Here is a 26,385-nt window from a genome sequence, read left to right as displayed (position 1 = left end):
AATTTACCAGTAGCTGCTGCATTTCCCACCCTAGTCTTATACTCGAGTCAATAAGTTTTCCCAGTTTTTGGGGGTAAAATTAGGGGCCTCGGCTTATATTCGGGTCGGCTTATACTAGAGTATATACGGTTCTTTCTCTACAAACCTCTAAAACGAACCAAACTACTCATCCATCCACTATACCACTTTATCCCACCTAGAACTAGTGCCCACATAAAATACTTGACTCTTACTTACCCACACTCAGTCATGCCACACACATTTCACCACTACTCTCACTGAATCCCTCTGACTACGGCTAAATTCATCTTCTACATCAGAACACTACTCCTAAGATTGGGTTGTATCCATGTCTCGGGTCTTTCATTTAGAATAGGGGCAGCTTCGGTCTCCTTCAACACTGACACTCCAGTGCATATTTTTAAAAGATTGGGCAGATGGAAATCCTCAGTCTACAACCGATATATTCCTCATCCCGAGAAAGAAATGAGGAAAGCTTTTAAAAGTTTGGCTATGTAAATTTGATGCAATAAGTGTGTTTTTCTTTAATACCTTTTCACCCTCTTTGCATGAACCCGATTTACATATATTACTAATATGTTTCTGAACATATATATTATATTATTCAGTCACTCACTCACTCACTCTCTGGGCCGGCCTAAGACATCATGCTGCCTAGGTCCAACGATAAATGACTATGGGAGGGCTAATGTATAATAAACACAGGTTACTGGCTATGGGAGGGCTAATGTATAATAAACACAGGTTACTGGCTATGGGAGGGATAATGTATAATAAGCACAGGTTACTGGCTATGGGGGGATAATGTATAATAAACACAGGTTACTGGCTATGGGAGGGATAATGTATAATAAACACAGGTTACTGGCTATGGGGGATAATGTATAATAAACACAGGTTACTGCTATGGGGGGATAATGTATAATAAACACAGGTTACTGGCTATGGAGGAGAATGTATAATGAACACAAAAAAAAATAAACAAAAAATAAATAAATAAATGTAAAAAAAAAATGAATGCAGCTTCAGAATTAATCTAAATTTTATGCTGTCTAGGAGGTGGGAGAGTCTGGGAGGGAGGGTCTGCTGCTGATTGGCTGGAATGTGTCTGCTGACTGTGAGGTACAGGGTCAAAGTTTACTCAATGATGATGAATAGGGGGCGGACCGAACATCTCATATGTTCGCCGTCCGTGGTGAAAGCGAACAAGCTATGTTCGCCAGGAACTATTCGCCAGCGAACCGTTCGGGACATCACTAATTACATGGTATCGAGAGGTTTGACAGTTTGCAGAGTGATGCTGCTCACATTAAGGTACATACGGTCTTATTTTGACAACCTACCCTAAACTGAGAGCTGACGGTTGGCTTCTTTCTCTGGGTTCCCATTTTGAGAGTCTCCTCGCTACTTCTACTGCAGACTTTTTCGAATAGATCATAGATGAAATCCAACCTAGAACACAGAAAAACAGGAGGAGATTAACAAAATCCTTGATACAGTATCCGATCTTATGGAACCATCGTCACGCACGGCACGTGTGTAAATTGACTGGAACCAGTTCAATTTGGTTTGACTGAAAGGTGACCTCCCCCCCACCACCCCTTATCTAGTGTTCTCCTACAGCTCGGGGCTTTTATATACGATTATTCAATTCACTGATATGTGAATACAAATCTGCTCTTTGAATAATGTAGGCAGAATACTCCAAAAGCATTTAAGAATAATCTGAATTATAGACATGGTCAACCTGTCAAGCTGATAAATTATACTTCTAGCGAACCAACAGCCTTTGAAAAACCAAACTTATATGCAATTAAATTTGCTCTTGAGCAGGGTTTGAAGTGGCCCACAAACACTAAACCCTGGACTTCAGCCATATCCAATTCTCTGGACTTAAGTGTTTTGGTGGGAGGCTTGGAGAAAGGAGTGAGATGAGAGTGTGAGTGTGGGTTGGATTTCACCATCACTCTAGTCATGTCCAGCATTAATGCAGTCAGTGAATTCATGCTTTATATATCCAATGGATTTTACCAGGAAGGACGCGCTTACATTTCTCTGGTTTTCAGTTATGTCCCAAGGTAAGAGATTACCCTTTCCCACCCAGGGTATTTCTTACCAATCATTTCATGTTTGACTCACCTGCTGTCTCTTAACAGGTTTAATATGTCATCTCTGAACGTGTCCCTATTCTTCTCCAGAAACCCCTGCACGTCATACATGACCTGAATTGAGAACAGAGGCTCACAGTGAGCACGTTAGTGTGTAGTTACACAAACTTCCATTTAAACACCAGTATTCTACAACACTAAACAGGAGACATTTTACAAATTAACATTACCTGCCGGGATAGTGATTGACATAACATGTCTCTAATATGTATGTACTAACTGCACACCAATCCATTCCTCTGTTAATATTACAGATATTTGGATAATGGATTCTATTTGAATGCTAGGAGGGAAGTTGGAGGTGGACAATCTGCCTTGCAGTAACTCACCTCCCCGGCATAGTGCTTAATTCCAAACTGGTTCTCAGTCACACGCGGTTTCACGAAATGCGGATTATTCTGGGAAATACATGGGGGAAAAGGGGGGACACAAACAAATTAGAACAAAAACCAGACACACAAAAAGCAAGGGTGGGCTACAATAACTAATCACAAGGGGGCTGCACACCTGAATAGGAAGGTAACCCTCAAAACCTTCAAGGATAAATCGAACAAACAGAACAAAGGATACAGGTAGCGCCAAAATACAATCAATATTGGGGTAATTAATAAAAATAAAGTACCAATACTGCACTACTGGTCTCCTATTTTCTCTTTTGCATATGCCATTGATGTGTGATACCACTCCGGAGACATCTTATTCAACATTTGAAGATTTTTATAACCTCAAAAGGACATTTTTATCTTTTACTTGGTACCTTTTTTATTATTTACCACAATATTGTATGTATTTTGGTGCTACCTGTATCCTTTGTTCTGTTTACACAAAAGATCTGTGCATTTAATTCTGGAATTATACCATAGGAGATATATATGTTAGACTGGCATTCTGTTTACAGAATTAAGGTTTGAGCAGGCATGGTTTATCCAAATTCGAGGAGTGCGTCAGTCTGTGACATGGGCAACAATTTCTCAATCACCACTTAAGCATTGATCAGCTCCAGGGAACCCAATGATGGACATTGATCAGAATTGAAAAACGAGAAGCAGAAATTCTGAAGGAGAGATGCCCAACCTTCAACGACGTAACATTTTGGGAAATTACATTCAGAGACTCAGGGTGCCAAGGCTAAGGCATCATTGTTCTAGGGATAGGCAACCTTTGGCACTCCAGATGTGTACTACAGCGCCCATAATGCTCTTACAGCCACAATGCTGGCAAAGCATCATGGGGGATGTTGTCCAAAACATCTGGAGTGCTGAAGGTTGGCTATTTGTGTCCTGGAGGAAGTGTAGGCAACCTTCCACACTCCAGATTTTGTAGGTTACATCTCCCTTGATGCTTTCCCAACATTATGGCTGTAAGCATTATTGGTGTAGTCCAGAACATCTGGAGTCCCGAAGGTGGACTACTCCTGGTCTAGATTTGGTTAGGCCCTCATCAATAACGGGTAAAAGCATATGTGGCAGACAATGATGACAAATAATTTTTTTGTAATTTTGAAACCATTTCAAATATCTTAAAAAAAAAATACTGAAAAAACTATCCATAAGCTATAACTGTGGGTTCATGATTTCTGTAGATGAAACACAACCATTAAAGGGTGCACATAAAAAAAAATTGTAAAACATTAATGGTGATCCTTACAGCATGCTGAACGTTGAGTTTTTCAAGCAGTGTGAAGTCTGTGCCTTTTGGGAAACGACTTTCTTCATTGATTAGAGCAAGCAGCCCAAGTTTCTACATAGAAAGAAAGAGAGAGGAGTTAACGAGAACCTAATATAGAGATTAATCCCCTTTCCCTCAACGAACCATGACCCACATCCTCCTACAACCAACGCATTCTCCTCTCAAAGAACCATCACCCACATCCTCATAAACACCACTGGATTCCAGCAAACCTCATACATCAGCAAATTACTTAGCGGATCGATCACTCTGCCTGTGTTTCGGCATTATTCCAATACACAGTATGTTCAATAAATCAATACTGAACTCACACTAACCAGCAAACTTCAATTTGTTCTAATGACCCATTCAGCACTTTCCCGCAATTAGTGAAGACCTCACCTTCTCGACGAGATCCAAGCATTCAGCATTGTCCATCCAGCCAATAGCTTCCCAGTTGATGCCCTCCCTGAATTCCAAAGACACAAAATTAAACCGGGTATCGGAAGTTATATAGGCAACATTCAGACAATGAAAGTGGTCAATGGCAAAACAGGAGAAATGCTTCATTTTCACTCTGTATCTGCTGCTAATAAATAGAACATAAATCATGAGAAATAACCATTTCCAAATCTTTTCAGATAGAACACAGGTGATCTTCCATTACATTACAATTAATTTTCTTTCGACAGCAGGGGGCGCCATTCTGCTTTTTCTGTACTTATCACTTGCCGCAGTGTTTTATAGCAGGATCCTATGCCGAACGTGAGGTTTGAAGCCTCCCCCTTCTCCTGAGTTACATAATGTGATGTTGTGTGAGAACGTTGGGCAGTAATGTTTAATTTTAACAGGTTACATAATCCTCTTTAAGAGCACAAAGCCTGGGGGCTATACGTGGCAGACTTTTTTTTGTTGCCCGCCTTCCCGAGTCCCTCTAAAGCTGAATGTACAACAATACTTATTTAGTAGATCCCAGTCTCATTCGCGCGGTTACCTCAAGATAATTTGTTCCTTCCCGTTAATAAGATATACAGATTTCATATAGATTACATTTGGGCTATCCGCCTCTCAATATGGTTTCTGTGGCAATTTTGCGCTTGAAATGAATGTGTTCCCATAAATATTTTTAGTAATTGAAATACACCTTCCTCCCAACTCCTACCTGTTATATTCCAGCTGCTCCAAAGAGAAAATATGCTTGTTGAAATATTCCTGCAGTTTCTCATTGGCATAGTTAATGTTAAATTGCTCAAATCGATTCACCTGGGAAAAACAAATACATTGAGAAAATTCCCATTACCAGTGATACAGTGCTAGCACTTCCCACAATGCATTACAATATTACAATGGGGTATAAGCAGCAAATTACAAAAAAGATGGAGGGAACTGCCTAAAACTACATTCCCTACAATCCCAGCAACTGGCTGCCAATTGCGCAATTTCATAGGTTGTTCCAGATTTGCCTATTTAGTTTACGGTAACTAAAAAATCTCTATTTATTTGTATACAGAGTTAACAGATAATTACAACCAGGAAGAAGAGTCAATGATTGGAACATATTCAGGCAGACAGAAAGTTAGCAATATGAGCAGGTAATGGGGATGGGAAGTGCATTTTAAGATTTTAGAAAATTGTATTAGCAGTTTTGTTTGCCTACCTAACGTAATTCTTTAAAATGTCCCTTACTCCTAGTTTGTGTCTTTTTGTAATAAACTCTGTCCTCACTTCGGTTTCGAAATGAAACAAATGTTAAAAAAATCTATTTTAGGGTAAGCAGGTTTTGGCATCAAGAGATCTGTAGTCTACAAATGGGGCAAATGCATCACTGCTTTAGGACGGCAAAGGGTCTCATTTAAGGAGACTGTCATGACGAACGCATTCTACGCTACCCCAGAGAGTAGAGAGAATAATAGCGTTCCACCTTTTGCCCTAGAAAGAAAATATCTATAAGGAAAATTAAATAAAAAATAACCACATTTTAACAAGCCTCACCCCAACCCTTCTTGGCTGTCTCTCTCACTGGACGGGGATGGATGTCAGGGGCGGCAGGATGTGGGGAGAACATGGTTGGCACAGACGGGGGTGGGGTGCAATCATTGGCTCTTGTTCTACTGCCTGGATAATGACGCTCCAGCCAAAAGTTACACCTCTGGCAGTTGAGAGGTTAAACACTATGTGCAGCGGCTGCACATTCAGATTCCAGGTACCATGACCATTTGAGAAAGTACATGGTGCTCGGTGCAACCCATTAGTAAATAGATTTAAAACTAAAACATCTACCTGACTGAGTTCTCATTTTTCTGCTTATTGAAATAAAGAAAACGCAAAAAGGCATGTCTAAGATTTCACTGGGAAATAAAAGTAGATACGTTCCCTGCAGGTTTCAGGACTGTGCAGCATTTCTTTAGGAACTCAGAGACGTTCCCCGATTTTAGCATCCAAGCTCAGGCTGAAACCATCTTACTGGGCTAATCACTAAGCAATGAACTATCACAGATTCAAAGTAAATATAACATTTTTCCAGTTTGGCTATTTTGAAATAACTTTGAATCCCCAACAGTTCACACCTACACTAATCTTGTTATAAAAAAAGTTCAATCAGTACAGAAAAGGTAAAAATATTTGAAGACAGAGTATCAACAAATAGTTAATCTGAAATCAAGTCGGTAGCCTTTTGGGAATCACTTCGGGCTGACGTCTAAAAACGCGGATGTACAGTTTCACTATATTTCTCTGATTACTTTGAGGCACACAAAATACCTGGAAATTCTCAAAACCAAATATATCCAGAATCCCCACAGATTTGAAGTTGTCCTTCCCGCGGATCCGAGCATTGATCTTTGCCAATAGCCAAGAGAAACACTGGGCGTATAAAGCCATGGACAGGGAATCTCTGGAGTCCGTCGCCTGTGGAGGGAGAGAATAATGAGAGATCATGTGATCACAGACGGTTATACACTGAGAGAAAGTGGGGCCCTAAGTGCAGTATATGAGAGTGGGGCCACATTTAGCAAACATGAGTGAGACTGGATGAGCCTCATCGAAGACACTGCCCATAGACACTGGAGTCCCAAATTGGTCTAGAAATATTAGGGGATTTCAGATCATTCTTGATACATTTTATCTGCCAAACTATATTTAAAGAGTCTAGAATCGCTCACTTCAAATAACAAACAAGAGGTTGTAACCCTCACCTGCTCCACCGTCAGAGGGGAACTTATCTCTTCTCCTCGTAGGATCATTGATCTTTGGGTTAGAACTTCAGACAGCTGGAAGGAGTCCAGTCCCAATAAGTCAGCAGCATCACTAAGAACTAACGAAAAAAAGAGAGAAGAGCAACTAAATAGACAATGGGAAGGACGATATACCACTAATTTTACTGCCTGATTCAAAACTTCTAAGATTGACGTGAGTCATGTGTCTTCTGGCTAGTTTAACCCTTACTGTGGCACAGGGAAAGCATTGAGATCTTTGCAACCAGATTTTCTGGTTATCACTGTGCAGCATAAGAAGGAAGTTTGGCTACGGATAAACTTGCAAGCCATTTAAACATTGCAAGCAATCAGAGAGAGACTGCCGTATGCGTGACATGTCTGGTCTAAGAATGGTCCAGTGTAGTACCCCAAGGCCGGCAGTAGGTGGCTCACTTGTTGCACAACTAGAAAACGATGGAAAATACAGAATAGCTGGGCTAATTTATATATTAAAATGCTGCTCTTGACCCAATGCTGTGGTAAAGCATTGTTTTGGCATCAAAAGAGTTAAAGTGTTAATGTTCACAAGCCCTGTTCCACCGCATGAACCAATTGTACCTATTGGATTTACCTGCTTTAGTTGTGATCTGCGCTCCACCTGCTGTCATGAATTCTAAGTTTCCTAGCTGTAGGATTCCTGAGAGAAGTTTCCATACTTCCCCGATCTCCTCATCACCGAAATCCATCACCTGCAGCGCTGTCTGTGGGCACAGGGCAGGAAGGCTCGTCAGAACAATTCTATCCAGCCCACAGGGCACAAGACCAGGTGCACAAACCTCAACCACACAAAGGACTTACCATAACTTTCTGATACATGTCCTTGTCATTCAGTCCTTCGGCGGTCGCACAGCCCGACGTGCTGAGATATTGGTAGGACAACGCATCAGAGAGACAGAGAGCTTCTGTAAAATAATACCCCACGGAGTGCACTTATTAAAACGTACAGTTCATCTTCTACCAGCTGCCTTGAGCACTTCATATTCTTTTCATCATTCACATTATAAAGCAGAGTCTGTGAATGCGGATTATAAAGAACTCACTGGAGAAAATAAAACAAGGCAAGGCTTAAAACCCTGTCCTTTATCCAGGAATACCAGGGAGCGGACCTAGACTCGAGGTGTACGAAACATGTAGATTACTATGAGAGTTGTAGTTTGACAATGGATTTGGTGTCATAGAACATAGAATGTGACGGCAGATAAGAACCATTCGGCCCATCTAGTCTGCCCAATTTTCTAAATACTTTCATTAGTCCCTGACCTTATCTTATAGTTAGGATAGCCTTATGCCTATCCCACGCATGCTTAAACTCCTTTACTGTGTTAACCTCTACCACTTCAGCTGGAAGGCTATTCCATGCATCCACTACCCTCTCAGTAAAGTAATACTGAGAGGGTTACTTTTGATCAATCAGAAATTTTAATTTTCTCAAATGAAGATGTGGCCAATACTACTGCATTAACAAATTTAGGAAACCAGATTATTTTGACAGAGCAGATTAATTAACAAGATATATTACCTCTGTCTTCCTTGCTGGTGCCTGCAAGCAGGGCATAGAAGATGTGATAGTTCCTCTCGCCAGGACTCTGACGTGTGACTCGGGTCTAGGAGACAGAAGAAGACATTGGCTACAAAATAATGATAATAGGGGTTAATGGCAGACATGGGGACGCAGAATTAACATTAGTGCGGAGAAATAGGCCTGGAGGGAAAGGGGAGCTCAGGGTTATCACAAGATCCTACAGCCCAGGGGGAAGAAATCAAAAAGGCTACAAAAAAAGAGATATTAGAGAAAAAGAAATGGCTGGTGGGAGATATGGGTACATAACAGGCTATGGGGGGGGAATAAACAAATACATTTTTTTAAAAATTACAAAAAAAATTATTTAAATAGTTGTCCGGTAGAGCTAGGGTAGCTAACAAGAATGAGGGATATGAGGGGATGGCTGTTCCTGCATCAAGACCTCTACCGGCTTGTGCCCTAACTGATACAAATCTGTCTGTTACACTGTGTGAATTCTGCCAGCAGTGTAAGAGTTAACCAGTTCATATTACTGAATAGCTGATGGCGCTGTCACAGTTAATGGCATGATACATAGAGCTGATGACAGTACGGACTCCGAACAGATAACTGGACGCAGACTCACCTTCTCCAACAAATCTGAGAATTACTACATTAAAGGAAATAATACGGTTTATCATCAGGTTATAGGTCTCCCTCCCAGTCTATAAACCCGCTGCCCTCAGTGGTATAGAGGAGTGTTTTGCAAACGCTGTTCTCACCCATGAATCAATAATAACCGATTATTGTTCTAGTAAGAGTAATATTAACCTTCCTTCCAACAAGGACCACATCCCATAGCACATAGATCCTACCAATCTCTAAAGACATTAATTTAAGCAGGTACTGGGTTACCCATATGACTTCTTTTTGTGTATTTGTGTACCTGTATGCCCCCTCCCCCGGGTGTATGATGTATAAGTGTACTCATGTGCCCTGTCCCCCTCGTGTATCAGTGTACCCATGTGCCCTGTCCCCCTCGTGTATCAGTGTACCCATGTGCCCTGTCCCACTCGTGTATCAGGGTACCCATGTGCCCTGTCCCCCTGGTGCATCAGGGTACCCATGTGCCCTGTCCCCCTGGTGCATCAGGGTACCCATGTGCCCTCTCCCCCGTGTGCATCAGGGTACCCATGTGCCCTCTCCCCCGTGTGCATCAGGGTACCCATGTGCCCTCTCCCCCGTGTGCATCAGGGTACCCATGTGCCCTCTCCTCCGTGTGCATCAGGGTACCCATGTGCCCTCTCCTCCGTGTGCATCAGGGTACCCATGTGCCCTCTCCTCCGTGTGCATCAGGGTACCCATGTGCCCTCTCCTCCGTGTGCATCAGGGTACCCATGTGCCCTCTCCTCCGTGTGTATCAGGGTACCCATGTGCCCTCTCCTCCGTGTGTATCAGGGTACCCATGTGCCCTCTCCCCCGGTGTATCAGGGTGCCCATGTGCCCTCTCCCCCGGTGTATCAGGGTGCCCATGTGCCCTCCTCCCCGGTGTATCAGGGTACCCATGTGCCCTCCCCGGTGTATCAGGGTACCCATGTGCCCTCTCCCATGATGTATCAGGGTACCCATGTGCCCTCTCCCATGATGTATCAGGGTACCCATGTGCCCTCTCCCATGATGTATCACGGTACCCATGTGCCCTCTCCCATGATGTATCACAGTACCCATGTGCATCAGGGTACCCATATGCCCTCTCCCAATGTTGGATCAAACCCCATGGCTGGGTTTTCTAGTCCCTTTGTACCAATATGTCTAATTATACATCCCTCTATGTAGAACTATAATTAGGATTAATTTCTAAGTATCTCAAGAACAATTGTTAAAAATAAAAACAATACATCAATTAAATTTCCCTGATTACACAATTAGCAATGTTCCTGTAATAGAGTGTGATGTATTACTCATGTCTGCCAGCTCATGGTCTGTGCCAGAGATGTGTTTGTGTCTGAAATGTCAGACATAACAAATCAAACTGAGATCGGGTGGTGGAGGGAGGAAGTGAATCAGATCCTTTTCTTTATTATTTGTTAATATTAAAATCCTTACACCACTATTACTGCTTTGATAAATAAAAATCAACATTAGAGCTGCACTTTGGTGAGGTCAAATATAGGAAAAAAGTGGGAGAAAAAACACGATAATAAACTACTGAATCACAACATAAACTGAAAATACAGTTGTAGAGACAGAGAATAGCTATTCAGCAAAGGTGGAAGAGACTAAAAAAATGTCAAAGTGCAGTAGAATGCATTTTAAAATAGAAAATGGGACAAGACAACTGACCAAATGTTTCTCTCATGAACATTTAGGTTTCCATATTAGTAGAACTATTACATTAGAAATAAAAATACGTTTTTGTTAATTCACAAAAAATATTATGACAAACTACAATCCTGATTTGCTTGTTAAGTTAAGCAAATTAAGTAATCTCCAAATATTTCTAAATGTGTAAATTCAACTACTTTTCCACAATATGTGGTTTCCTTAAGTTAGAATCTATGACGTCAATCCCTGGTGTCAGGAGAATATTTATCCTTTTTAAACCCATCCCTCAGTAGAAAGAATTGGAGAATAAGCCAATTCATAGCGGTCAAGCAAGGATTTTATTATTTTTTTTTTGCTTCCATAATTAGAAGATTAAAGTTAAAGAGCTAATAACATAGCCTTTTGTTTAAAGAGGATATTCGTAAATATTTATACAGGGTAATGTTTGATTAAATCACTCCCCCCCCCCCCCCCCCCACCCCACCCCCCCAAGTCTGGTCATAATAAATCCTTCAATAAAGGGGTCGGTGATCTCAGAACAAACGTTTTCGGGGTTTTTTTTGCAACAAAATAGCAAAGTGTGGAGTTCTAGCAATGTACACCGTCTGAGCAATTAACCGACTCAGGTGTAAATTTGGGCACAGAGTTTGGTGTTGGTGAGTTCAAAAAAGCCAAAAGTGGAGTTCAAAAAAGCCACCTCACTTTTAGAGGTAGGCGGTATTCTTTCTATTGGTGGACTTACTAATGGAGGGAGAGGTGAGGACAGTGGCGTACACACAACCCATGGGGCCCCGGTGCGAAAACTGATCTGTGTGCCCCCCGCCCCCCCCCCCCCCCCGCTTACTTTGCGCGGGCTGGGGCCGCAACACATGGCGGGCGGGCACCTGGTCGCAGGGCTGCGACCTGTGAGACTGCGGTATGTACGCCAGTGCATGCATAAACACATACACTTAAAGGACCACTACAGACACCCAGATCAAATCAGCTCAATGAAGTGGTCTGGGTGCCAGGTCTCTCTAGTTTTAACCCTGCAGCTGAAAACAGCAGTTTCAGAGAAACTGCTATGTTTCACTGAGGGTTAATCCATCTCTAGTGGCTGTCTCATTGTCAGCCGCTAGAGGATTTTCTGCGATTCTCACTGTGAAAATCACAGTGAGAAGACGCTGAACGTCCATAGGAAAGCATTGAGTAATGCTTTCCTATATGGGCGGTTTGAATGCGCGCGTGGCTCTTGCCACGCATGTGCATTCGGAGCCGAGAGGCGGATCGGGACGGAGAGATCCCCAGCGCCAAGGGAGCCCGGCGCTGGAGAAAGGTAAGTGCTTTAGACACACACACACTCTCTCATGAACAGACGCACACATTTACTGACAGACACACACTCAGTGACAGACGCACACAAACGTACTCAGTAACAGACACACACTAACACTAACACACTCTAAAACTAACACTCACTAACACAATCACTCACACTAACACAATCACTCTCACTAACACACACTCACTAACACACACTCACTAACACACACTCACTAACACACACTCACTAACACACACTCACTAACACACACTCACTAACACACACTCACTAACACACACTCACTAACACACACACACTAACACACACTCACTAACACTAACACACTCACTCACACTAACACACTCACTCACACTAACACACTCACTCACACTAACACACTCACTCACACTAACACACACACTCACACTAACACACACACTCACACTCACACACACACTCACACTAACACACTCACACTAACACACTCACACTAACACACTCACACTAACACACTCACACTAACACACTCACACTAACACACTCACACTAACACACTCACACTAACACACTCACACTAACACACTCACACTAACACACTCACACTAACACACTCACACACTCACACACACAATCACTAACACACTCACACTAACACACTCACACACTCACACACACAATCACTAACACACTCACACTAACACACTCTCTCACTAACACACACTAACACAAACTAACACTAACACACTCACATTAACACACTCACTAACACACACACTCACTCACTAACACTCACACACTCACTAACACACTCACTAACACACTCACATTAACACACTCACTAACACTAACACACTCACTCACACTAACACACTCACTAACACTAACACACTCACTAACACTAACACACTCACTCACACTAACACACTCACTCACACTCTCACTAACACACTCACTAACACTAACACACTCACATTAACACACTCACACTAACACACTCACATTAACACACTCACATTAACACACTCACATTAACACACTCACATTAACACACTCACATTAACACACTCACATTAACACACTCACATTAACACACTCACATTAACACACTCTCACTAACTACCACTCTCACTAACACACACACACACACTCACTAACACACACACGTTTTTTCTGTTTTTTTTTTTTTTTTAATTTAATCCCCCCAGCCTCCTTACCTGTGTGAGAGCTGGGGGGATTCCCTGGGGTCCAGTGGTGTTGCTGGTCACCCGGCTGGCGGGCGCGCGAGGGAGCACTCTCCCCTGGGTGCTCCCTCTTCAGCTCCCTCGCGCGCCGCATACTGATGCCGGAGCCGGAAGATGACGTCATCTTCCGGCTCCGGTTTCAGTGCGGCGCGCGAGGGAGCTGAAGAGGGAGCACCCAGCCGGGTGACAGCAGGGCCAGCCTCGGGGGGCCCGGAGGTGGCCGGCTCCTGGGCCCCCCAGCAGAAGAGGCTGGCCCTGTGGGTACATACCGTGTCGCAGGGGCGGCCGGGCCCGGTCGCAGCCGCGACCCCTGCGACCCTGGTATGTACGCCACTGGGCAGTGGCGTACATACCAGGGTCGCGGCTGCGACCGGGCCCGGCCCACCAGGGGGCCCGGCCGCCCCTGCGACCCGGTATGTACCCACAGGGCCAGCCTCTTCTGCTGGGGGGCCCAGGAGCCGGCCACCTCCGGGCCCCCCGAGGCTGGCGGGCGCGCGAGGGAGCACTGTCCCCTAGGTCCCTCTCACACAGGTAAGGAGGCTGGGGGGATTAAATTTAAAAAAAAAAAAACAGAAAAAACGTGTGTGTGTTAGTGAGTGTGTGTGTGTGTTAGTGAGAGTGGTAGTTAGTGAGAGTGTGTTAATGTGAGTGTGTTAGTGTTAGTGAGTGTGTTAGTGTTAGTGAGTGTGTTAGTGTTCGTGAGTTTGTTAGTGTTAGTGAGTGTGTTAGTGTTAGTGAGTGTGTTAGTGTTAGTGAGTGTGTTAGTGTTAGTGAGTGTGTTAGTGTTAGTGAGTGTGTTAGTGTTAGTGAGTGTGTGAGTGTGTTAGTGTTAGTGTTAGTGAGTGTGTGAGTGTGTTAGTGTTAGTGTTAGTTTGTGTGTGAGTGTGTTAGTGTTAGTTTGTGTGTGAGTGTGTTAGTGTTAGTGTGAGTGTGTTAGTGAGTGTGTTAGTGAGTGTGTTAGTGAGTGTGTTAGTGAGTGTGTTAGTGAGTGTGTTAGTGAGTGTGTTAGTGAGTGTGTTAGTGAGTGTGTTAGTGAGTGTGTTAGTGAGTGTGTTAGTGAGTGTGTTAGTGAGTGTGTTAGTGAGTGTGTTAGTGAGTGTGTTAGTGAGTGTTAGTGTGTGTTAGTGAGTGTTAGTGTGTGTTAGTGTGTGTTAGTGAGTGTTAGTGTGTGTTAGTGAGTGTTAGTGAGTGTTAGTGAGTGTTAGTGAGTGTTAGTGAGTGTTAGTGAGTGTTAGTGAGTGTGTGTTAGTGAGTGTGTGTTAGTGAGTGTGTGTTAGTGAGTGTGTGTTAGTGAGTGTGTGTTAGTGAGTGTGTGTTAGTGAGTGTGTGTTAGTGAGTGTGTGTTAGTGAGTGTGTGTTAGTGAGTGTGTGTTAGTGAGTGTGTGTTAGTGAGTGTGTGTTAGTGAGTGTGTGTTAGTGAGTGTGTGTTAGTGAGTGTGTGTTAGTGTGAGTGATTGTGTTAGTTTTAGAGTGTGTTAGTGTTAGTGTGTGTTAGTGTTAGTGTGTGTGTCTGTTACTGAGTACGTTTGTGTGCGTCTGTCACTGAGTGTGTGTCTGTCAGTAAATGTGTGCGTCTGTTCATGAGAGTGTGTGTGTGTGTGTCTAAAGCACTTACCTTTCTCCAGCGCCGGGCTCCCTTGGCGCTGGGGATCTCTCCGTCCCGATCCGCCTCTCAGCTCCGAATGCACATGCGTGGCAAGAGCCACGCGCGCATTCAAACCGCCCATATAGGAAAGCATTACTCAATGCTTTCCTATGGACGTTCAGCGTCTTCTCAAATTGATTTTCACAGTGAGAATCGCAGAAAATCCTCTAGCGGCTGACAATGAGACAGCCACTAGAGATGGATTAACCCTCAGTGAAACATAGCAGTTTCTCTGAAACTGCTGTTTTCAGCTGCAGGGTTAAAACTAGAGAGACCTGGCACCCAGACCACTTCATTGAGCTGATTTGATCTGGGTGTCTGTAGTGGTCCTTTAAGTGTATGTGTTTATGCATGCACTGGCGTACATACCGCGGTCTCACAGGTCGCAGCCCTGCGACCAGGTGCCCGCCCGCCATGTGTTGCGGCCCCAGCCCGCGCAAAGTAAGCGGGGGGGGGGGGGGGGCGGGGGGCCCACAGATCAGTTTTCGCACCGGGGCCCCATGGGTTGTGTGTACGCCACTGCCACTGGGTGAGGACTTTAGATTAAATAATTGGACAACACTGCTCCATTTTGGCTTGACCTATATAGTCACATATTGGGCAAAGTTCTTCATCCTGAACTACAAGTCCCAGATTCCTCTGCCAGATGGAGGGCTCAATTTATAATGAAACGGTTAAAGCTGAAGGGAAAGTGTAATTTTATGGAATTTGCTCCCTTTACATCATTGGACATCATTTAAGCCATGAAGGATACAATCCACCACTCTGCCACCTTGAATGTGACCCTGCTGGGAAAAGTGAAGTTGGATGAATTTTCCGAAGCGGCTGGAATTATTATTATATACCGTCTTGGCGTTTCCAAACGCTTCCAAGATTGGGCTGTGAACGGAGAGAAAACCATCAACAAAATACTGAAAGACGGAGGAAGTGGTCATATTTGAACATGAAGCCAGGTCTTTTGATATTGTAGATAATGGATGGTTAGATTTTGGCACATCAGGTTTTTATGGACCTCATTTCCTGTGAATCATTCATCTGTCAAGTCATTCATCTGAGAATCATGGGAAATGTTGTCCATAGCAGCCATCACCAACATCTATAATCTACATTTAATAATCTAGGTGTGACAGGACAGCCCTTACCTGCTCTCCAGGATGGCCTCCTCCACATGCGTCTGGGTCCCAGCTCCTTCTGCAGAACATTGACTCATCGACGAAAGGAATTTAAGCAGTAGTTTTGTGCTCTCCGTTTTTCCTGCTCCACTCTCACCACTAAAACAAGATACAAAAAATTTAATAAATAAAATAAAAGTAGTGAGACCTACACATGATCTAGCATGTCACACACCCCTAAATTCTCAAAAATTCCCAATTTAGCGAATATCCACTGAGCAATGGGATGAGAAGGGAGTTTGCACATTCACATCACACTGTAAAATGAAGGTAGGTGTTAAGAAAGGTTATAAGTAAGTCTCCAGGGACACGTATCACGCTCCTGTGCTGTGTATGTGAAGAGCTCCATCACATCAGCAACAAGTATTCAGCTGGCCGTAAGTGTTAGCGTGGCTTGCGCCAAATACTTCCCATTTTTAATGCTTTATAACTGCAATATTTTACCACCATATAGATCTATAGCTAATATCAAATAATCCTTCTGAGCTGCACCCCCATAATCATCGGCTGGTACAATCCGGGACCTCTGACTAAGAAAGATAGAAGTTGAAGGGTCACAGTTGCCCATCATTGCCCACGTATTCCCCACCGTACCTGATAAGAACACACTGACTGTCGTGCCTTTTCCATAGACAGCTGTAACACTCGTTGGCGATGGCGTATATATGGGGTGGCAGCTCCCCCAAATGGTGCCGACTGTATAGCTCTACAGCATCCTCATCGTATAGACCGGCAATGGGCTTATAGGGGTTAAGAGATGCCAATATGGAACCAATGTTAGTCTGCAAGAAGTAAAACCGTTATAATTAACATGTTGTGCTCCTTGATCCCTGTGTGTTGCTGGACTCCATAGTTTTCCCAGAATTATTAGAGCTGAAATTTAATCTAGTTTAGGGATGGAGCTACATCCAGGTCCCATGATTTATAAGGTAGCTCTCCTAATAAATGTACAGCTCATTGAAATACCAAGTTCCACATCTGTTCTGGGACTGAAAATCCCAGCATGCTGAGTAGCACAGTACTAGATCACTTTGAAAATTGCTGGCTGTGAGTTGCTAGAGTTAAAAAATACATTGCAGGCAGCACTAAGGAACAGTGGTCACTTTCATGATATATTTGCCCTTCTCCCAGGCCCCAAATACTCAGAATAACACAGGACCCAAAAGGACAAGGAGTCTACATTTAAATATTGGATATTCACAATTGCCCTGGAATGGCTGTGTACATTACCCCAGACTTAAAGTAAGGTTCATTTTTTTTTACCATATAAGCAGCTGGATAGGGCTATTTACTATGCCCAGGTCTCCGAGATAAAAGGAGAGACCCCGCAGGTGTTACAAATTTATGAGAATGTTAGGTAGCTGTGGTTATTTTAAGCCATTATACAGATGCATAGAATTCTTATTTTGGATCCCTCCCCAGAGCCACGCACGCGCATTACTCACATAGATTTGGTCTTTCAGGTACCGCATGTGCAGGTTCAGCATTATGGAGGCTTCGTGCAGGTCCGAGAGCAGAGCCATGTCTTCCACCCCATCCCGGCTGCTTTCGTGCATGGGGAGAACATTCTCCCGGGACAAGGACGACCTGGAGTGAGAGAATTCCTGAAGACAAAAAGATTTGGTCAGTGTTCATCCAATGGGTATTTCCTAAAGTAGTACCAACAAAGTCTATAGTAAAAGATTAAAATGTAAAACCCAACAATTGTTACATGGAAATATGCAAATACCTGCAGCTCAATGCAGCATTAAAGCATGGTTAATGGAGAGCTCAGTTTGCATGATGCACTAGTGACCCCTTCTGGTCAATGAGCACACTACAGGTCTTTACACCATTGATTACAGTATCCGCATCAATATCATAAGCAGCCAGCAACACACCAAGCTCAGTAGCCTGTTTGGGACGAGCAGGGATAACAAAACTACAGTGCATAATGCTGGCAAAATGATTATGATTGTGTATCCCATAATTGACTCTTCCATGTACCCATTAGCTTTTTATGTGTAAGGGCCACAGGGGTATAAAATGAGTTCCCATTAGAATATGGCAGATAATATTCTGTCCAGTGGTAAAATAGCAACTGAAGGAATAGGCTAAAACTCATTTTTATTTTTCCCTCTGGATAAGCGGTTTGCTGCATCGAACATTATTCATCATTTGGCGATGGTCAATATGGAACTCCTCAATCACGCACTAAAAAAAAAAAACCTCTAAATTATTGCCACAGTACGTGCGCGTGTGTCTGCGTGAAAGCATGTATGCACACAGCTAGTTAATAGGTATATGCAGTGGGCAGTGTGATGTGCGCAATAGGAGAAGTCATGTGTGAATTCAGTATATTTTTAGTTTAAATTTTAATTGTGAATTAGTAGAGTACATCAAACATTGATACATTATCAGTCTAATATAACGCAGCATGCAAGATAACGGCTTCCATAATTAGCACAACATTTTCTATTTTAAAAGTATAACAAAACTGAAGTATGCACGCTTTCATCGGTTATACGTGAAAGTCACAGTAGATTTAATATTCAGCTTTATCCCATCAAAGTTAAAATAGTACCAGTGGGTGGCACAGGGTGGTACCACACTAAGATTATTAATTTGTTATGCTATAGGGGGTTGACCCGCTCAGTGGTGTGGGGGGAGGCGGTCCGGCCCAGGTGCCATTCATTAGGGGGGGTACCATTCAGTGGTCAACTGAGTGGCCCGGGTGTGCGATCTACAGATAAGAGACATACAGAGAGAAAAAAAAAAACACCCAGAGGGGCGGGGGATAAAATAAACACATAGGTGGGAATGGAAAATGAGACACACAAATCGGCTGGTGGAAGAAAAAGGCCAGCACATACAGTCTGCCAGCCATCATTGCCATCCACAGCAGCCAGTAAGTCTGCCAGCTAGCCAGAGCAGCCAGCCTCGGACCCGCCCCGGGTGCCAAATGCTCTAGGTATGGCCTGGACCAGTTTTCACTCTGGGAAGGGACCAATATGTGATTTCAAAAGAGCTTTAATTTTGGATTAGATTGTTCTGTATAAACAGTTAGCGTCAGGATGTCAGGTGAGAAAGAAATAAAATATATCTTTTTTTGGCTGAGTACCTTTTATTTAGTGATGTTTCAATCCAATCTATTTTAAAATCATAGGTAGGAAACTTTGGTGTAGAGCAGTAACAACGGGGGAGGGGAGGAAGTAGTATATTTTAAAGCAGTTTATACAATAAATGTAACAAACAAAATTATACAAATTAACAAAATGTATTTTTTATTATTATGGAAATACAGAAACAGTAATGTCTCTTGCAGTGTGTTAATTCTGCTACAATGAGCTCACGATTTGCCAAGATCGATAATGCTGGGTGTGTTTCACTGGCCATTAGAGGCGGCTGCTTCCCATGTACCAAGACACACATTCAATGTAACTCAACACCACTAGCTGTCCTATAATTAAAGGAGTGTCCCAAGCACTATAACAACTGCAGCTTGCCGACACTCTCCGTCAATGAGCTAGACCTGCACTGCATATTTGTGGGTCTCCAGCGCTTGTAGTGGAGGCGGAAAGTGGTGTCTGGTGTCCTCCAGGTAACAAGTCTAACCAATATTTATAAATTAAAAATAACAATTCTAAAAATTTGCTTAGAGTGGAATAAAAGATTTCAGATTGATCATTTCCACTCAGCAATGTCCACGACGGTTCCCCTTTCTTATTTCACAATGTCTTTTTTGCCTCCACAGTTTCATGAAATATTCTGTATACATTACACCGTAACAGTATCGTCTTTTCATTGAATGATTCTGCAAGTTTTATTCAGTGAAAAACTGAAATTAAAAAAAATAACAATTTAAAAAAAAAAAAAGAGACAATGAGCAATCCGTGCTATTTTATCTTCCCTTTTACTGCTACGGTTGTATTACAATTCATATGCAGATCTGAGGTTAATATGGTAAGTATGGATGTACTGGATACATCAAGGCAACGTGTGTATTATGGGATCATATCACTTCTGTTATCATGTGAGCACATACAAGCCGAAAACAAACATAAACAGTAACCTTAAAGTGGCTCTGACACACACACACACACCTGAATAATTAGTATTTTATAAAGATAGAATTTTTATGAAATACTCAGATTGACGCTGGTAAAATTTCATTGTAATTCTAACACAGTCAAGAGATATACGGATAGACACTGGACTGATCAATCCCCTCAATCGTCACCAGTGATGGCTGCAGGGAGTTGGCTTCATCATGCTGCAATCCATGTGGCTCTTCACACTGAAGAAGAGAAAATGGTGGAGTCCGCGAGAGACCGGTTCAGGTAAACAGAACTCACCATTAACTGCCCCTCCAGGCACGGGACCCACAAGTGGCAATGTCTATTTAAAATGAACAGGACATCTACAAATCACGTGGGTGACAAGTTACACTTGGGAAGGAAGATGGACTGATTTGCTTGCAGATTTGTAGATTAAAAGATATATTGATAATTCTGCTGATCTTATGATACGATGTATGTGATCACTTTGTTATGTCGCAATCAAACAGGGACTTACCCCAATAATTTTTTTTTTTATTTTTTTTTTAAATGCGCGCCTAAAAATCTCTCCATTCACATGTAATGTGGTGTCCTTAATACATGCTGCACATACAGTTTACAAATCACACGTGGCATCTCACATTAGTTGGCACTCATCAATGCATGGTCATTAGATGATGCCACGTCACCCGGATGTCCTGGAGGCACAGGAAGGCTTTAAGGCCATGCCTACAGCATTGCTGGGAAGCCCAAGAAGGTCAAATCAGAGCACAGTTATAGAGGTTTTGGCAATTTGGCTAGTGTAATGTATAGATACAATTTTATTCTCTTCGGAGTGAAATCAAGTCAGGAGCACTTTAAAGGGACACTATAGTCACCTGAACAACTTTAGCTTAATGAAGCAGTTTTGGTGTATAGATCATGCCCCTGCAGCCTCACCGCTCAATCCTCTGCCATTTAGGAGTTAAATCCCTTTGTTTATGAACCCTAGTCACACCTCCCTGCATGTGACTTGCACAGCCTTCCATAAACACTTCCTGTAAAGAGAGCCCTATTTAGACTTTCTTTATTGCAAGTTCTGTTTAATTAAGATTTTCTTATCCCCTGCTATGTTAATAGCTTGCTAGACCCTGCAAGAGCCTCCTGTATGTGATTAAAGTTCAATTTAGAGATTGAGATATAATTATTTAAGGTAAATTACATGTGTTTGAAAGTGAAACCAGTTTTTTTTCATGCAGGCTCTGTCAATCATTGCCAGGGGAGGTGTGGTTAGGGCTGCATAAACAGAAACAAAGTGATTTAACTCTTAAATGACAGTGAATTTTGCAGTGAAATTGCAGGGGAATGATATATACACTAAAACTGCTTTATTTAGCCAAAGTAATTTAGGTGACTATAGTGTTCCTTTAATTCTGGTTACTCCAGAACCATGTATATCTGTATGTGGCAATTCACAGCTTCCAGAGGCCTTATGTGACATTACACAGATATGTACAGTGTCAGCAGTGGATAACCTCAGCAGAAGTCTGTTCTTATACAAATTACTAAATATATCACAGACTGCAATTCCACAAAGACTGGGATTTATATAACTGAATCCACGCCAGCTGGGGAGATGGGATCTGCTTTCTGTACATCTCCCAGTCACCCTGCCAGGAAAGTCCCAAATACAATGCTCGTTTTAAAGTAGAATTTTACATGCACGCATAACTCCGTGTCACGAACAGAAGCAGACCACAAATATGCATCCCCCAATGACAATAGATGGGGAGAGCTAGGATATTCCAATAAACACTTTGTAAACAGACTACGTCTCCATTTGGATACTGTAAATAATTATAAAGGAAGATTCATGGGGCGCAGACTTGTGTCTCAGACGCCTACAGAACGTTTCCATGGAGGATAGAATGGATTTATATACAGCAGAATTCAATGTATAATAGTTTACCATACATGTCATTCCCAGTAATGCTCTATGATATAGCGACCAGCCATCCTGTTTACCATCCTCCGTTCTACAGATGCTAAAAGCTGCTCTTAATAACCTTTCTGTATTATTTGCACAGTCATGTTGTACTTTAAAAACTGCCTATACATTGCGTTCATTATGCAGACCTCCATACATTGCCCAATTTGGGGCTGAGGTTGTGCCACCATATATTACTCGCAACTGGACGCACTCATATCGCAAAAACTAAGCACATAAACAGCTGTGCGTGTCAGCCCCCTCACCCAAACCTCGAAATGTAGGGAGCTATGACAATCTCATAGTTTAATACTATTGCATGAAATTATAATTAACATGCAGATCGTTATGGCAAAGGTGGCGTTCAGCATCAGACCAAACCGCCATGGCCTCTTTAGAAATGCTCAGAATAAATCGTTTAGGTCTGAATCGCTGGTTCTGATTGGCTGCTCACATTACGCAATTACCCGCTAACTGTTCAGGATCCAGAGGGGAAAGTTAAACTAATTAGGAAGATCAGCACGTCATGAAGCAATCTTGGGTATGAGGTCTCAGGATTCCCTCCAGCCCCAAATGTGAGAATACACAATTTTGAATTTGTACCCTGGTGTCATTTAGGACCCAGAAAGAGCAGCACAATACATCAGTGGATTCGCTCAGGCTGTGAAGTGTAATCTCAACGTACAGAGTTAAGGGCAGAATGCTACAAAACGTTCTGGACAGCGTTTCTGTGCTACTTACCAGTCCTTAAAGGGACACTATAGACCTAAAGACAACTTGACCTTAATGAAGCAGTTTTGGCTTATAGATCATGCCCCTGCAGTTTCACTGCTCAATTCTCTGCCATTTAGGAGTAAAATCACTTTTGTTTGTGTTTATGTAGCCCTAGCCACACCTCCGCTATATCTGACTTACACAATCTTCTTAAACACTTCCTGTAAAGAGTCCTCTAATGTTTATACTGCTTTTTTTTTTTGCACAGTCTGTTTAGACTTTATCTCCTGCTATGTTAATAGCCTTCTAGACCCCATAGGAGACCCCTGTGTGTGATTGAAGTTCAAATTACAGAGCAAGAGATAAAAACTTCTAAAATCAAGTTAACATCTGATTGGAAACTAAACCATGGTGTTTTAATGCAGGCTGTGTCAGTCACAACCAGGGGAGGTGTGGCAAGGACAGCATAATCAAAGGAGAAACAAAAGTGATTTAACTATTAAATGGCAGGGAATTGAACAGTGAGGCTGCAGGAGCATGGTCTATACACAACTGCTTCATTAAGATAAAGCTGTTTTGATGCCTATAGTGTGCCTTAAAAAAAAAATAAAAAAAAAAATCTTATAGTTAGGATGGCCTTATGCCTATCCCACGCATGCTTAAACTCCTTCACTGTGTTAACCTCTACCACTTTAGCTGGAAGCCTATTCCATGCATCCACTACCCTCTCAGTAAAGTAATACTTCCTGATATTTTTAAACCTTTGCCCCTCTAATTTAAGGCTATGTCCTCTTGTTGTGGTAATTTTTCTAGTTAATTTTAAATGTTATTAGCAACACAACTCTTTATATTAAAGTCAACGCATCACATTTCAGTTTGAAATTATTTTACTATCCGTCAAATAAATAGATCAAATGGACAAAACCTTACAAAAATTGTTCAAAGCAAGCCTACAAAAGAGTTCATTTATTATATCAACTATTACAGTGTAAAAAGTGTGAGAAAAAAAAAAAAATATTGCAAGTTTTTTTTATGCTACTGATCCTCAAACTCGTTTTCCTGGCACTATAGCTTCCTCCTCTGTCAAGGCCCCCTCCCGCGGTGGTGAAGGAGTTACTAACCCCTTTAGTCACTTACCTGGGTCCAGTGACGATGGTCCCTCATCGCTGGCTCAGCTCCGCCCACGCATGGCAGCGCACCCATTAGGATCTCCCAATAGGACACCATTATTCAATGCGTTCCTGTGGGAAAAATCTGATGCTGGAGGTCCTCATGCAGAGCGACGTCCAGCGTCACATAACGGACCAAAAGTCGGTTTCAATTCCGGAAGTCTCTCTAGTGGCTGGCTGGTAGAGGAGGCGTTAACCATCAGAGGTAATTTTTGCAGTTTATAAAAACTAACAATAATTACTGCTGCAGGTTAAGGGTGATGGGAGTTTGCACCCACACCACTTTAATGAGATGAAGTGGTCTGGGTGCCTACAGTGTCCCTTTATGCTATAGAAAGTATCTTTATGCAAATTAACCATTTGCTTTCTGTAACTGCCTTGGGTAGAAGTTTCCTTTAAGGATAAATATCTTTTAATTTAAATCAGAACAGGATTTATTTATTTTTTTCCCCTATTATCTACAAGATGATGTTTAAAAATGAGAACACAGCAATTCTGCTTCAAACAATAGAAAACTCCAGGAAAACAATTTAATTAAGGAAGTTCAACAGCTAAGGGCTTACTTTACAAAATTGCAGCTGCACACATCAAAGGATGGCAATGGAGACACTAGGCATTTGGGAAGCAATGCCCAATTATTTAATGGGGTCTGCTGTATAGGCAAGAGATACTCCCTGAATTGCATACCTGCCAAGTGCCCCTGTTTAGGAAGAACAGTCCTTCTTAAAATAATAGGTCCTTCTTAAAATAATATATATATATATATACACATATATTATTTTAAGAAGGACTGTCTAGGACTATCTATATCTATCTCCAGGTATCGGGTACATCTATGGGGGCAGCAATGGCCCCCATGTATGCCAATGCAAACATGTTCAAATATGAACAAAAGAATATCCTGCTTCCATATGGCCACTTAATACAAGGTTACTACCGCTACATCGATGACTTGTTGATTATATGGAAAGGTACCACAGCTGAAGCCCATACTATGGTACAAGATCTTAAACTCTCAAGCCCCATCAAAATGACGGCCAACATCAGTAGTGAGAAAGTGCAATACTTGGATGTGGAACTATCGGTGGGCATGGATAAAATAGAATATAGTCTGTATACAAAGGCAACAGATCGAAACACCTTGCTACACGCACAGAGTGCTCATCCTACGGCACTAAAATCCTCCCTACCAAAAGCTCAATATCTCAGAGTGATTAGGAATAACTCTGAACAGGATGTGAAAGAAGCAGTTGAATGAGATGACGGGAAGGTTTGTAGAACGTGGGTACCAGCTGTCAGGATCGGGACAGGGATCCAACACGCAGAGTACGAACAGGAGAGATGTACGTATACCGGACCTTAGAATGGCCGGACTAACGTACGGAGAAAGCAGAGAATAGTCAGAGACAAGCCGGGGTCGAGGGAACGAGAGGACAGGTAAGCGAGAGACAAGCCGAGGTTAAAGGACACGAGAGGTAAACAGGAACGATAGTACAAGCCGAGTCAAAACCAGATAGCACGATAAACATGAGAGCAATGAGGAACCAGACAAGCTAGAACCACGACAGGGCAATGAACCATTACCCACATCCCGCTTTTATACCCTGGTTCTCTAAATCATGGCTCCGCCCTTGCCGAGCCCTGATTCGTTGTTCCGAACCAGATTGACAGGTCGGGATGTGATTGCCGTCATGACGTCGGCTCCTGAGCGTCGTGTCATAAAAGGGAGTGGGGTTCTCGCGGCCGGCGTGGGAATGACTATCAGAGCTCTGAGGATTAGATGAATCAGCCCCGCTGAGAGAACGGACGTCGGGAAGTCTAACCTCCTCCGAGGTAGAGACTTCAGGTACCCTGACACCAGCGCTCTATTCTGGAAAAAAGCACTCATAGAGGCCAAGTTGCCTCAAGCACAGAAGGAGTCATCGGTAACCCAAAGGATGTTTTTTCCTTCTACTTACCATCAATCATCCCCACAAATTCTTCAACTATCAGAAAAAAACTGGAGGATATTAGCAGCAGACGACACCCTCACAAAAGTCTTTCAGGAACCACCCCTGATCTGTTACAAAAGGAACAGAACCCTTAAAGATTTATTGGTCCATACAGACCCCATTTGGAACTATACGGAGAAGAGTACAACAGTGAACCGGGGTAGTATACGCTGTTTAGGCTGCGTTACATGTGGCCATATGACCCCATCA

At 42.7% G+C, this 26,385-nt stretch overlaps 1 protein-coding gene across 1 annotated transcript in view; it reads right to left on the bottom strand.

Moving 5' to 3' along the window:
- Nucleotides 1–26,385, bottom strand: part of LOC134571195 (unconventional myosin-X-like) — a 104,132-nt gene that overhangs the window by 33,981 nt on the left and 43,766 nt on the right. The window contains exons 3-18 of the mRNA XM_063429344.1: nt 17,744–17,902; nt 16,893–17,080; nt 16,269–16,397; nt 15,881–16,005; nt 9,259–9,272; nt 8,631–8,715; nt 7,910–8,013; nt 7,683–7,812; nt 7,052–7,170; nt 6,618–6,764; nt 5,020–5,120; nt 4,260–4,326; nt 3,837–3,929; nt 2,519–2,587; nt 2,161–2,243; nt 1,365–1,473 (exon numbers count right to left, since the gene is read on the bottom strand). Of these exons, the coding sequence (XP_063285414.1) occupies nt 1,365–1,473; nt 2,161–2,243; nt 2,519–2,587; nt 3,837–3,929; nt 4,260–4,326; nt 5,020–5,120; nt 6,618–6,764; nt 7,052–7,170; nt 7,683–7,812; nt 7,910–8,013; nt 8,631–8,715; nt 9,259–9,272; nt 15,881–16,005; nt 16,269–16,397; nt 16,893–17,080; nt 17,744–17,902 (1,722 nt within the window). The remainder of the gene's footprint in view (nt 1–1,364; nt 1,474–2,160; nt 2,244–2,518; nt 2,588–3,836; nt 3,930–4,259; nt 4,327–5,019; nt 5,121–6,617; nt 6,765–7,051; nt 7,171–7,682; nt 7,813–7,909; nt 8,014–8,630; nt 8,716–9,258; nt 9,273–15,880; nt 16,006–16,268; nt 16,398–16,892; nt 17,081–17,743; nt 17,903–26,385) is intronic.

Source organism: Pelobates fuscus, chromosome 8 (assembly GCF_036172605.1).
Source record: "Pelobates fuscus isolate aPelFus1 chromosome 8, aPelFus1.pri, whole genome shotgun sequence".
Taxonomy (NCBI): Eukaryota; Metazoa; Chordata; class Amphibia; order Anura; family Pelobatidae; genus Pelobates; species Pelobates fuscus.
Note: the sequence above shows the minus strand (reverse complement) of the source record. Positions and strands in the feature narration are given on the sequence as shown.